The 14,072-nt window shown below is 51.8% G+C and overlaps 2 protein-coding genes across 4 annotated transcripts in view; one reads left to right on the top strand and one right to left on the bottom strand.

Moving 5' to 3' along the window:
* The window catches only part of KLHL29 (kelch like family member 29), a 1,101,789-nt gene that overhangs the window by 1,029,393 nt on the left and 58,324 nt on the right, over window positions 1–14,072 (bottom strand). The gene's annotated exons all lie outside the window — the stretch shown is intronic.
* Window positions 3,042–7,391, top strand: LOC146816721 (uncharacterized). Of its 2 annotated transcripts, none has more exons than XR_014962936.1 (2): window positions 3,042–3,701; window positions 7,262–7,391. XR_014962936.1 is itself a non-coding variant. In XM_085610610.1 (2 exons), the coding sequence occupies exons 1-2, from the start codon at window positions 3,515–3,517 to the stop codon at window positions 7,175–7,177; spliced, it is 1,164 nt and encodes a 387-aa protein (XP_085466736.1). In that variant the 5' UTR covers window positions 3,042–3,514; the 3' UTR covers window positions 7,178–7,381. The 2 variants fall into 2 exon arrangements, 1 of the variants encoding a protein (XP_085466736.1); XM_085610610.1 differs by having other exon boundaries at window positions 6,201–7,381.

The raw sequence follows: 14,072 nt of genomic DNA on the forward strand, positions 1-14,072 counted from the left end.
GTGCTCCGGGCTTATAATGGCTGGTATAAGCCCGGAGCTCCAACATTCCAATGTGTCTTTGTTCACAGCTCTGGCTGTGAACAAAGACTTCAGGGAGCCTGAGGGGATTTCAATCCCCTCGCGCTCCCTGAAGGGCTTTGTTTTGGTAGAACATTCTGCCCTCTAGTGGCAGAATGTTCTAATAGCCTTATAGCCCTTCGTAGCAGGGCTATACCGGCTTTTAAAGTCCCTCTGCTTTGTTAAAGTCCCTCGCCTTCAGCTCGGGCCTTTAACGCTGCAGCGGGCCTTTAACAGCCGGTATAGCCCGCTACGGCGGGCTATAAGGCTATATTAATATTATCCACGTGTTACCGGAGAGCTCGAGCTGTTGTTGCATAACAAACGACACTTTAATTTCCCTCTAAAGAGAATGGAGCCATGTATTGTGCAAGGTGAGAAGGATCAAGGAACTAGGTCGTCAGACAAATGCAATAAAACTTTGAGGAAATTACAACAGCTACATATCAGATGAACTGAACGTTTATATATTAATTTCTGAGTAAGGATGAATTTTGATTTATAGTCGGATTCTGCATGGTATTTAATACCAGACCACCGAAAAAAGAATACTGTGCTAGGTTTCAGTTATGGTATTAGGTGTCTCAAAGTATTCTGCTATTCTTATAATACGTTTTTAAGAAGCATTTTTGCACTTCCAAAGTGCGGTAAATAACATTTAATAATAAACATTTTACTGACCTAGGTGCGCTGTCAGGGTTTCGATAAGTATTGACTCGCTGCGCAACCTTGCCATCGGGTACATTTATGCTGCACAAGCAGCAAGACAGGTGTGCCCTGGTGGAAAGATTCCGTAAGAAGCCCCTGGATGGGCATTTAGATGAGCACATCAGCTCATTGATAAGGGCGGGATGTGTTTACCAGCCGAGTTGAGCTTCATGGAGGTGCGGGGGCCAGCAGGCTACAAAGCCGCAGGGACACTCGAGGTTGCTTGTGACGTCAGAAACAGAGGGATGGCCCAACGTACACCAGCAATGTCAGCGAGGCGCCAAAGACATTAATGGAAGTTGGTATGGGCATGAAAACATGCCTGCTTTCATCAAGTGCCGTATACTGGCGATGCGTGATCTTAGACAAATTGCCTTTCTGCGTTCCAAAAGTGAGCGCGCAGCAAAAACCTATCCTGGACAGATTCGTGAGCTGATATTCCGGTTTTCAGCATCTTGTTGTTCAGAGTCACCACAAAGAGCACTGCAATTATCTCAGTGAGTTAAAGGCTCGCTGCTGACATCAGTGCGATGCGGGTCATTATCCTGGACAAGACCAGAGCAGCTGGCCATCCTTGATAGGTTTATTACACTTATTAATGGTTTCACTTTTTATTTGCAACAGATAGTAGAAGCAGAAGTGCAGAAGAAACAATATATGGGAACACTTTCGTATGACTGTTCATTTTACTGGGAGTGCACAGGATCCAAACAGCTCGAACAAACCTTGCACCGACAGCATTATGACAAGCGCATGATCAGTGTACATTGCAACGTTAGCCGAGAGTAAACATCTGGATTTTTAATGCAATTGTTAGGGAGATAAAACGCTTAATCTAGCTCTTTAAGAATGCACAGCCCAGGGGATGAAACCCCCTACCCCAGAGCAATCCTAAAATATCAACGGTGCAATGCACAGCTCAAGGACGCCAATGGGAGCCTGGGGGGCAGCCGAGCACCGCGAGGTCTGCCGCCCGGGCAGGTTGGGAGGGGGGAGAGGGGGGCGTGGCCGAACGGCCATTTTGTAAATAATTGGGCTACATTTGAAGGATAGCCCAAATGTAGCCCAAATCCAGGGGTAGTAGCCCAAGGGGTATATATACAAAACGCGCGATTCCCAGCCACCATTTTAGGCTTGGTGACCTGGTGGCTGGGTGCGCTAGTTAAAGTTTTTCTGGTGTATTATTAGGCGTGAGTAAGGAGTTTGACACGTACCTGGCGGCATGTCTTGCGGCGACTATCGCGTCCTGGAGGCTATTCGGTTGTTGAGCGAGGCGGGGAGGATGGACTTGCTGGTGCAGGAGGCCAATTGGACGAAGCGCCCGGCGAGGCGCGCGTCCGCGGGGGTGGCGGCCGCCGTCGCGGCTTGTTCGCCACCCGGGAGTCCGTTGAGGAGAGCGGTGAGTGACAGGGGCAGCGCATATGTCAGGAGCGCTGCCCCGGGGTCAGCGTGTGTGGAGGAGGGGAGCGAGACGGGACTGGAGTTGGGGAGGGGGCGGGGACGAGCGACGCGACGGGGGAAGGCTCCGGCCGCCTACCAGGCGAGGCCTAGATCGTACGCGGGCCGCTCCGGAAGCCGGGGAGCGTCCGTTTCCAGGGCGACGGCGAGAGGCTGCTCGGCGGAGGGCCTGACGATGACGCGGGGAGGATCGCGGAGCGCGCGGGGGCGGGGAGAACACGTGGAGGAGGACGAGGAGCTGGGGGAAGGTCCCGGGGGGAGCGCGCAGTGCGGGGGGATATCGGGGGCCGGGTCAGCGCGGAGGCGCGCGGCCCCCTGGTCGGAAGGCTCGGTATTGGGGAGTGTGGGGGGGCGGGGGGGGGCAGGCGGCTCGGGCACGGATCGACCGGTCAGCCAGACGGTGGGGGGTCAGGGGAGGGGGGGGAGCGCGGCTTTCAGTGGGGTGGCGATCGCGCTGGGCCATGTGGCGGCTGGGGGGGAAACGGGGAGGGGCGGGGGGGGGTTTGACGCGAGCACCTGGGAGAGGGGCAGGGGCGCGGGGGGGCGCACTGTCAGAGAGTGGGAGCAGGTAGGGGGGGCCCTGGAGGGGGAAGCAGCAGGGGGAGAATCCCCAGTGCTATTCGAGTCGGAGGGCAGTGAGAGGGACTGGGGAGGCCTGGATATCTTTGAGTCCTGGGCAGAGGGGTTGGCGGGGGTTGGGGGCGTCAGAGCGGGGGAGACGGCAGGGAGGGGGGAGGGGTGTGGGGGGGGTGGCGCGGTCGGAGGGGAGTCGAGCGGGCACGGGGTGAGATGGAGTGGACAGGGGGAGTGGAGCGACGGGGACGAGGGTGAGGGGGAGGACGACGACGGGGCGGATTTGAGCGCGGTGGGTAAGGCGTGGGTCGCGGAGTCGTCGGGGGCTGGCAAGCGGGGATGGGATGGCAGGAGGAAGGTAGGTAGGCCCAGCACACCAGACCATTCCTTTCCTTTGCAGGTAGCGGAGAGGCAGCGGGAACAGCGCGGGGTACCGGACTTGGCAGGGCTGGGAGCGGCCTGGCGACGCCAAGGAGAAGGGAGGGTGGAGCCTCGGGCGGCGTGCCCAGTACCGGCGAGGGATCCCGACGCGGCTGGCACAAGTAGGCCCGAGACGGGCTCGCCGGCCCCAACACCCACGGGGTTACTGCGCCCCGGGGGGCAGCGACGGAGGAGCACCGAAAGGAATGTTGTTTGTTTTCCTAAGCAGCAGGTGGCAGGTCCAGCGGGGAACGCTGGGGGTGCAGGACAGGAGGAATTGGACTATGAGGAGGAGAGTATGGAGGAAGGGGAGTTGCGTGAGGTGGGAGACGGTAGGGACGGGGGGCCGAGTAATGTTGTGACTAGTTTCTTACAGGTGTCACGACGCCAGGCGCAGCCCACGGGTCGGACATCACGGTGGGAAAGCAGCTCGGCTCCCAGGACTGGACGTCGGGATGAGCGACGGACGGAGACACTGGCGCCAGGTAATGCACATTTGCTCGGGCGGCCAAGGATGGTGTCGAGAGGAGTGGGGGGGGCGGGGGTGGAGGGGGGGGTTGGGGAACGACTGCGCAAAGGCGCGTATGTGGTTGATGTGGCTGTGGGCACGGACGGAGTAGGGCAGGGTGACAGCGGGCAGACCAAGAAGGAGGGGACAAGCGAGAAGGGGACAGGGGACGCAAAGGCAGAGGAGGCAAAACTGGAAAGTAAGGAATTGAAGGTAAAACGGTTACCATATATGGGAGTGACCAAGCCCTTGGGGGCGCACTTGATGTTGACAACGAAGGAACGGATTTGGAAAGGGGAATATGTGGAGATACTTAAACTCCTGCACAGAGAGGTCCGGGCGAAGGAGGGATCTAAGGAAGAGGAATTTGAGCTCGCAAAAAGGCCTAAGGTGCCGCTGACAATAGAAAACTGGACAGCGGCTTTTCTGATATATGCCAGCGTGTATTGCGAGAAGTTTCCGGAGAGGTCAGTGGCCATGTTTAAATACATGGACGTAATTAGGAAGGCACAGATTACAGGGGGCGGATATGCCTGGGCTCAGTATGATGAGGAATTCCGGGCGCGCATGGCATGGGATGCGGAGGCAAAATGGGGAGAGTTGGATACGGATCTCTGGCAGCATACCATGGGCCTGGCGGGGTCGGGAAAGACTATATTTACAGCCAGCGGGCTGCCGCTCGTGTACCAGCCCTTTCGAGGGGGTCCCACCCGCGGGGGGGTGGGGGGAGCTGGCAGAGGGACGACAGGAGATAAAGGGGCTTGCTGGGACTTTAACAAAGGACTATGCACGAGAGAATATTGTAAGTTTAGGCACGAATGCTCGAGCTGCGGCAAGCGCCATCCGCTGGTCAAGTGTTGGGGGACGCAAGGTCCGGGCCAGAGCGGGCAGCATTGGCAGGCGGGAGCCCCTAAGGCTGGAGCTCAGCAGCAGTCACAGCAGGGAGGAGGAGGGAGGGGGGCGAAGGGGGCTGGGGCGAAGGGCTCGTACTCCGGTTAGGGTAGAGCAGCTGGTGGGGGCGCTGGGGGCCTATCCGGACAGGGCGGCGGCGGAAACACTGAGATTGGGGTTTCAAGAGGGGTTCAGATTGGGGTACGAGGGGCCGAGGGTTCGGAGATGGGCAGATAATTTGCGATCAGCGAGGGAGCATCCGCAAGTAGTACAGGCAAAACTAGACAAGGAGGTACGGGAAGGCCGCATGGCGGGACCATTTTGCGAGTGGCCTCTGCCCAATTTGATTGTGTCACCCATTGGGGTGGTGCCTAAAAAGGAGGGGGGACAGTTTCGCCTCATTCAGCATTTGTCATGGCCAGAAGGTGGGTCGGTCAATGATTTTATTGCGGACAGCGCGGCCACTGTGTCATATTCATCGGTTGACGTGGCCATGGCACTGGTGGTGTCCGCGGGCGCAGCGGCACAGATGGCAAAGTGCGACATTAAGTCAGCTTTCCGGTTGCTGCCAGTGCATCCAGATGACTGGGATCTGTTAGGCATACAATTCGGCGGTCACTGGTATGTGGACAAGGCATTGCCGATGGGCTGCTCCATGTCCTGCGCACTCTTTGAATGCTTCAGCACGTTCCTACAATGGTTGTTTACGGAACGAACGGGTCACCAAGGTGTCACACATTATTTGGATGACTTTTTCTTTGTCGGCACCTCAGACTCCGCGGACTGCCAGCAGGGTCTGGACAGCTTCCATGAGATCATGGGGGACATGGGCGTGCCGCTGGCCCCGGAAAAAACGCAGGGCCCCAGTACGGCACTGGCATTCCTTGGTATTGAATTGGATTCGGTACGTATGGAGGCGCGCCTCCCGGAGGAAAAGAAACGGAACATGTTGAGTTTGCTGACCGAGGTGTTGGCACGACAGAAGGTGACGGTCAGGGACATACAGGTGTTGCTGGGACATCTCAATTTTGCTTGTAGGGTGGTCAGAGTAGGGCGGACTTTCTGCAGGCGACTGGGGCGCGCACTGGAGGGGCAGAGGCCTCCGCACCATCATGTGAGGTTGTCAGCAGGGGTGAGAGAGGACTTGCGCATGTGGCAGTTTTTCCTGCACCAGTTCAATGGGGTGCCTTTGATGAGGGAGGTGGACATGGTATGGGACGTACAGATTTTCTCGGATGCAGCGGGAAGCAAGGGATTTGGTCTGTATTGGCAGGGGAGATGGTGTGCGGAGCCCTGGCCCGAGGACTGGTTAGAGGGCGGCAGGAGCATCGCGTTTTTGGAATTCTTTCCCTTAGTGGTGGCAGTCACACTGTGGGGGGTTTTGTTAGCCCACAAAAAAGTCACGTTCAGGATCGACAACATGGCAGTGGTACAGGTGGTGAACAGGCAGTCGGCGAGGGATGCGCAGGTGCTTAAGCTGTTGCGGGTTTTTGTGCTGGGTTGTTTGAGGCATGATATTGCGTTTCGCGCGGTGCATGTGCCAGGAGTGGACAATGACATTGCGGATGCCTTGTCTCGTTCACAGTGGGGGAGATTCCGTGGGCTCGCCAAGGACGCGGACGGGAACCCGACCAGGATGCCAAGCCAACTCTGGGAAGTAGGCAATACCGGATGCTACAATTGGTTCTAGGTTCTTTGGCGCGGTCAACGAAAATAGCATACAGGGCGGCATGGGAGGAGTTTGTTCACTCAGGGGCGAGATGGCGGGCTTATGAGGCGGAGAGACGGGAGGACGTGGTGCAATTTATTCTGGATTTGGTGGAGAGGGGTTTGACAAGGGTGACGATAGTGGGCAAGTTGGCGGGGGTTGCGTTCATCGGCAAACTGTTGTGGGGTTATGCGCCATCCGCGGGGGAGCTGGGGACGCGGATTTTGGAAGGCTGGGCGCGGGAATGTGGGAGAGTGGCCAAAGTGCGGAGGCCTCTGTCATGGGAACTCTTAGGTAGGGTGATGGGGGTTCTGCCAGCGGTGTGCTGGGACGGTAGGGAGGCCTTGCTGTTCGCCACACTCATGTCTTGGATGTTTTTTGGGGCGTTTCGGGTATCAGAGCTGCTGGGGTCGAAAGCGGACCGGGGTTTGACCTGGGAGGAAGTATCATTTGGGGATCGGGTGGTGAGCATTTGGCTGCGAAAGGCAAAGACTGACCAGAAGAGTCGAGGGAAGTGGGTTACGTTGAGGAAAGGGCGATCCACGGGGGTGTGTCCGTTCCGCTGGGGTATGCGGTGGAGGGCGTGCGCTGGGGGTCTGGGGGGACTGGTCTTCTCCCATCAGCAGGGGCGAGGCGTTAAAGCTTCACAATTGCTGGCAGTACTGAGGAAAGCACTTAGGACGCTGGGGGTCGAGGAAAAGGGTTTTGGCACGCACTCGTTTCGCATCGGGGCAGCGTCGGAGGCGCATGCGAGGGGCTGGGACAGGGGCGAAATCATGAAGTTGGGAAGATGGTCTTCAAATTGCTACCAGCGTTATGTGCGCAGCGAGCCGGGGGGTGGGGGGCCACTGTAAAACAGGCAAAAGAGGGACTTTACACAGGACAGTGAAATTTTTCAGAGGTTGTGGTTAGGTTTTCATTCTTGTTTTTCTTTTCAGGTTCGGTTATGGGACCCCTGGCCCGAGAAATGTCTATCTGGATTGTGGGGCATTCGTTCGTGAGGAGGGCCCAATTGCAGGCGCAGGAGAGTTACTTTGGGGAACAGTTGGGTTTTAATAAAGACGTTTTCTCTGTGGGGTGGAGGGGTAGGGGGGGATGCGTTGGAAGGAACTGGTGCCCGTGTTGAATGGGATCTTAAGGGCGGGTCGGTGCCCAGATGTATTGGTTCTTCATTTGGGGGAGAACGACATGGTAAGGGAGACTGGTTTGGCCCTAATGCGGGCGATGAAGAAGGATCTGGCTTTGATCAAAGAGAGCTGGGCGGGTTGTTCGATGGTGTGGACGGAGTTTGTCCCCCGGAGGAGTTGGAGGGGGGCGGTGAACCCAGGTGCGGTAGATAAGGCGCGACGGAAACTTAATACGGAGATGGTGAGGTTTTGTCGGCATTTGGGGATTGACCGCGTGGCACACGGGGACATTCGATACGATGCGCGGGAGATGTTCAGGGATGACGGGGTGCACTTGTCCAGGATGGGAATGGATCTGTATCTTTTGGAGTTGAGAGAAGTGTTGGCGCGTCTGTTGGGAGTTTATAGGCGTTAGGTCATGCGGGGTCGCGGGGCGTGGGGGGGCAGAAAAAGGGGAGGAAGAGGCGCAGTCGCCGACACTTCCCCCCTTTTCCTGGGTGGCGGGGTGGTTGACAGTTGGCCGGGATTGGCTAGAGTTTGTTGTTAGAGGTTTGGTAATGTGGGTCCAGGGACAGGTAAAGGGTAGACAGGTTGGATAAGTTTAGATTAGAGGTTGGTTAGTTACAGTTGCACTAAAGGCAGGTAGGGGTTACGGTCAGGGGAGTTTGGGAGTTGGGAAAGGTTACATGGTGTAGGATTGGGTTATATGTTGGTTATGGAATGTTATGTTGTATTTTGGGGGATGGGGGAAATGATGTGGGGATCGTAGGGGTGGGGGGAAAACACAAGGGGTCAGGAGGTTATTGTATAGCGAGGCGTTAGTTTTGTAAGGCAGTGGCCAAGGAGTTAAATTGTGATATGCACCTGTTTCAATAAAGCGGCCTTTTTCACACACAATAAAGGAGTTTGGTGTCGGCTTGGCCCCCTCTCCCCCCTTAATCTCCCAATGGGAGCCTGGGGGGCAGCCGAGCACCGCGAGGTCTGCCGCCCGGGCAGGTTGGGAGGGGGGAGAGGGGGGCGTGGCCGAACGGCCATTTTGTAAATAATTGGGCTACATTTGAAGGATAGCCCAAATGTAGCCCAAATCCAGGGGTAGTAGCCCAAGGGGTATATATACAAAACGCGCGATTCCCAGCCACCATTTTAGGCTTGGTGACCTGGTGGCTGGGTGCGCTAGTTAAAGTTTTTCCCCACCCACCCTCCCTATGGTTAGAGGGGTTTTAGGGGGATTGTTTCAAGGGGTTTTGGGTCTGCACTTTTGCGGGTTTTGGGGGCAGCATTTGTTGGAACAGGTACATAGGGGCTGTTGGATGTATTGTCGCTTGGAGCAGGTGCAAGCGGGGTGGTTGACAGTTGGCCGGGATTGGCTAGAGTTTGTTGTTAGAGGTTTGGTAATGTGGGTCCAGGGACAGGTAAAGGGTAGACAGGTTGGATAAGTTTAGATTAGAGGTTGGTTAGTTACAGTTGCACTAAAGGCAGGTAGGGGTTACGGTCAGGGGAGTTTGGGAGTTGGGAAAGGTTACATGGTGTAGGATTGGGTTATATGTTGGTTATGGAATGTTATGTTGTATTTTGGGGGATGGGGGAAATGATGTGGGGATCGTAGGGGTGGGGGGAAAACACAAGGGGTCAGGAGGTTATTGTATAGCGAGGCGTTAGTTTTGTAAGGCAGTGGCCAAGGAGTTAAATTGTGATATGCACCTGTTTCAATAAAGCGGCCTTTTTCACACACAATAAAGGAGTTTGGTGTCGGCTTGGCCCCCTCTCCCCCCTTAATCTCCCAACGCTATTGGCGAGAAGCGAAAGACTAAGCGTCATATTGTTCACCGCTGTGGCATGCCCTCCATCATTCGCTTCCATTCAACATGTTTACAAATCCCACACAAATCTTTATCCGATCTAATTTGTCTTCCCCGACGAGAACTACAGTTCCTAGCCCCAAGGCGATGCGGTATATCACAGTCTTATCGCCGTTGCTTCTACATCAGACACCTCTTTGCATCACTTGCTGGCGACGAGGCAATAATCTCGGCAGATTTCCCCACTGGGGCAAACAGGCTGGCCGCCAAGCGTCACGTGCACGCTCGTTTTCACGGGCTGTCATCAGCTACTATACAACGTCGCTGCCGAGTAACGCAGCTGGAAATGCCCTTACACAGCTGCTTTATTGTACAAAACGCTTTTAATTCCTCTTCAACTGGCAACAGGAATGTGCCATTCAAGCGTGGGGATGTGCCGTGCTGCTGCCAGCCCTCACCAACCAGACCTCACGTCCAAAACAGCAACACACGTTCACAACTGTGTATCACTAAAAACACATGCACACATTACTCTGATATATCAGTTATGTTATATTCAATTTATATAGTGCACGTTCACCGACAGGTTTCTTGGCGCTGGATTAAGAGGCCATCATCTAGTCAGGTTCTTTAGCTATATGCTTGTAAGAATAGCCATGTTTTCAGCCCTTTTCTGAAGCACATGTAGTTTTCTGCTAGTCTGATTGGAGGTAGGAGTGCATTCCAGACCTGGGGACCTTGAACTGCAAACTTGTTCCTCCCGACTTCTTTCGTTTAAACCTCGGAACCATTAAGAGGTCCATTTGGGCTGACCTGGGGTTGCGCTTCGGGACACGTATCTCTGGATTCTTGCAGATATGTACTTTGGACTTTTGTTGTGGAGTGATCCGAAGATGATACAGCCCGTTTTAAATATGATCAGTTAAACCACCGGGAGCCAGTGTAGCTTCTTCATCAGAGGCTTAACATGGCAGTGTCTTGGTTGTTGGAAAAAAATTCTTGCTCCTGATTTTGTGCAATTTAAAGTCTATAGTTGAGGGTCTTTAGGGAGTCCCAGGTAGAGGGCGTTTGCAGACAATTCTTTTTTTAATTTATTTTTATTTTAATTTTTTATTTTCACCATCAATTATTTATTCATCATTACAAAAAAAGAATACCATATTATACACATTTTCGAACCAATATATCTAAGAGAAAAAAATCAACAGCAGGAAAAAGGAAAAAGGAAAAAAAAACTGGAATTCATATTACGTTACCCACTAATAAGAAAAGGATAGGAATTGACTTAGCCCTTTTCGAGACCATCCGAACTAATAAACAAGCAAGCGATCGGCGAGTCGTTAAAAAAAAAAAAAAAAAAAAAAGGACGACGGGCCAGCTTTCAAAATCAAGACCTAATCCTGAATTCTAAACCCAGGAATTATACCTAGGACCTCTCAAGTCTAGTCTTCCAATCTTGGTGTAAATAGTGCAATGATGATTTGGATAGTTGCTTCCATTGAGAAGAATTTCCTAATTTTCCTCAGTTGGAAGAAACATGAGGACGTTACAGTACTTATCTGGGGTTTCATGGACAGATTCTCATCAATTTGAAAACCTAGACCTTTTACAGCTGTCTTTGGACGTGGGGGGGTAGCCTATCACTGTTAGCCAATAAGTGGGATTCCATGGCTTATCTTGTTGTTAGTTATGACAATCTTGGTATTATCAGAGTGGAGTTTAACTGATTGATATTCATCTAGACTCTGATATGTAACATGGTGTTCTGGAAGAACTCCTTTGAGTCGAATGCATCATCGATGGTAAAGATCAACTGCATGTCATCAGCGTAATTGTAGCTTTCTTCTGCTGGAGAGTGTTTATCAAGGGAGAGATATAAAGATTGAAGTGGGGGGGGGGGGGGATAGAGAAGATCCCTGGGCCACTCTGCAGTTCAATTAAGCGGAGCTGTAAGAAAAAAGCGTACTGACTGGGTATGGTCTTTAAGGTCAGTGTCTATACATATGCATTAGTACTGAATAATCATGCTCTTTTCAGACATGGTCTTATTCCTTTAGAATCAGTTGTAAACAGTCTTCCGGCCTGCACAGTGAAAACATCATCTTCTCCCTCATTTAATCTTTGCAGCCACCATAATATGGAGAGGAGTGTATGCCCACAGACAGGCCATTGACCATGTCATGAGTGATGTAATATATGAGGTCATAAGCAGTGCATTGTGGGGGCATAGGTTAGTTAGCTCATGTAACTAGAGCTGCTGAATTTCAAATGTTTTGTATGAGTGAAATCTGAGCCCAACTAGAACGTCCTTGTCATTTTTTTTTTCCAGTGAATTTCTATTTCCCAACTAGGGCCGGACTGGCTGTAGCGGGCACCCGGCGTTTTCCCGGTGGGGGCCATTTTTGTTACTGGGGACAGTTTAGCAGCAGTGCTGCAATATCGGCCCCCTATAACAAAAGCAGCAGCCTGGTTTCCTACCAGCACCATCCACTTACGCCACCACCCGGCCGGCCCGACTTACTTGCCAGGGCTGGTTTGCGTTCTCAGTCCGGCCCGGACTATAACTTCCCTGTAACCTTTGCTTTTTCAGTGAATTTCTATTTTCTTTTAAGATTACTTCCGAACAATAACGTCCCTGTAAACTTTTGCTTTTTATGCAAATTTCCAAGAATTTAAATTTTTTATTTCCTAACTGTAATCTTTGAGAGTGAGTGCATGAGTGTCTGAGTGAGACTGTGAGTGTGTGGAAGAGTCTGGGTGTGGCTGCATAAGTGGGTGCATGGGTGGGTATCTGAGTTTGCCTGTGAGTGGGTGTTGGTTTCTCAGTGGGTCTGTGAGTGGGTACATGAGTGTCTGAGTGGGTCTGTGAGTGGGTGTCAGAGTATCTGAGTGGGCCCGTGAGTGTGAGTCAGTCTGTACAAGAGTGCATGAGCCTCTCAGTGGATTTGTGAGTGGGTGCATGAGTGTCTGAATGGGAGTGTCTGAGCAGTTCTGTAAGTGGGTGTGAGAGTGTCTGTGTGCATCTGTGAGTGGGCGTGTGAGAGGCAGGGAAAAGAAACCGAACCTACTGTCTACACTAAACTGATATCACTATGCCCAAATACATGGGTCAGGTGTATAGAAAAAAGCCAAGGGCCAGAACAGACTCGGATAGGTAAAAAAGACAAAAAGAATATAACAAACACAGTTTATTTCAGTGACAATAATAAAAAAAAATGGTATTCTTTGCATAAAGGATAAACAATATAGCATACATTCAATTTAACCCCTTCCATGCTGCGCAGATTCCGCCGCTGTGCTGACGGAATCTTGCGCGGGCGTGGTCATGACGGAACGGTTCCGTCATGAGCACAGCTCAACCGTGGCTCATGACGGAACCGTTCCGTCATGAGCACCGAAGGGGTTAACACAATAACAGAAGTCCCACACAAAGAACAAACGGAAAACGCTCATTCATTCAAACATCATACTCATATATAGGACAAAACAGCCAAAAATACAAACATTGTACACATTAATTTCAAGTACGATTTAAAAATGACATCAACACTAGATGAATTTAGCAGGATAACAATTCAAACAGGCTCGTGCGCTCCCAGTTCATAGGGGCAGATGGAGTCTTCTGATGGGCACGAGAAGACAAAAGCCAACGCACGTTTCGGTGTTTGCCCATACAAGGCTACACCTTCATCAGGGCAAAGATGATGGAAGGCGTGTGGGACAACACATGAGAGACCTGTTATGCTATCGTAAGAAAAGGAAAACACATCAACGAATAAAAAAGTTTTTTTTGGGAAAAACATTCTATTCAAAATAATTTCTCATCAAGGGATCTCCTTCAGCACTCTCTAGGGTACAATGAGGAGCTAAAGTCAGAGGGGGAGCTAAGGAATAAATTCTGGGGTACGAGTCAGGGAGGCCCAGGTTCAATGATAAAAAATATAATAATTAGATAACCGAAAACCAAACTGGAGGGTTGCTTAAAGATGGATGAGACCGAAGTGCACCCAAAGCATTAGAGTCAAGATAGAGTAGTAACAATCAAAATACCCAGGAAAAACAGAGGAACACCAGTGATACACGAAGGAGGATATCAAAAGAAGGGGGTGTAGATATAACCAGCCAATCACCAAGAAATAATGAAAGATGGAAATGCTGGGAGAACTCAATGGAACGAAAAATCTAAACCAGGTTAGATAAGTGCCAAGAGGACAATACCTTTCAATCAAGTCTGCTTAGTTCAAATCTTCTCTTCAGGGAAGTGTTGGGAAAGCAATAAATAGGCATCAAATAGAAAAGCACATCAGTTCTATAGAAAAAAGAGAGAATGAAAGGGTGATATAACCAGAAGGGCGATAAAAACAGTCAAAAGGGGAAATGGGTACAGATGAGAAAGAAAGCTACAGCTAACAAGTAGATACAAATAGTTGGAACGGCTTACCCAAAACTAGATCCGATAGGTTGTGATTTTAGGAGACGGCCAGAAGAGGACTGCTGGTCAAGGATTTAAGACATCAGGGGTCATTCACCTTGAAAAAAGGGTGTGTGTTTTAAAGGGGGAACCAGGACCACACAAAAGATTGTTCCTGTGGGGAAATTGGCAATAATAAAGAATAAGGTCAGCTGACACAAGGTCAAGCGCTGCTATACGTCAGGCTGACTACCGTGGGCAAAGTGCTTACCAGACAGAAAGGGCCGCCGTCAGGCGGGGCGGCGAGCTTATGCACTTCGCAAATTGGTCATCGCATTAGCGTCTACACAGATGAAAGTGGGAAAGATCTCAAACCCGGCCATAGGATGCACAGTCTAAAGGAGAAGAAAAG

The sequence above is a fragment of the Triturus cristatus genome, chromosome 6, assembly GCF_964204655.1.
Source record: "Triturus cristatus chromosome 6, aTriCri1.1, whole genome shotgun sequence".
Classification (NCBI taxonomy): Eukaryota; Metazoa; Chordata; class Amphibia; order Caudata; family Salamandridae; genus Triturus; species Triturus cristatus.

Excerpts from the sequence above, each read along its gene's own strand:
- LOC146816721 (XM_085610610.1), top strand. The coding sequence starts at position 3,515 with ATGGAGGAAGGGGAGTTGCGTGAGGTGGGAGACGGTAGGGACGGGGGG. Across the intron at positions 3,702-6,200 it reads GACGGAGACACTGGCGCCAG|TGGGGGAGATTCCGTGGGCT; the intron begins GTAATGCACATT and ends TCTCGTTCACAG.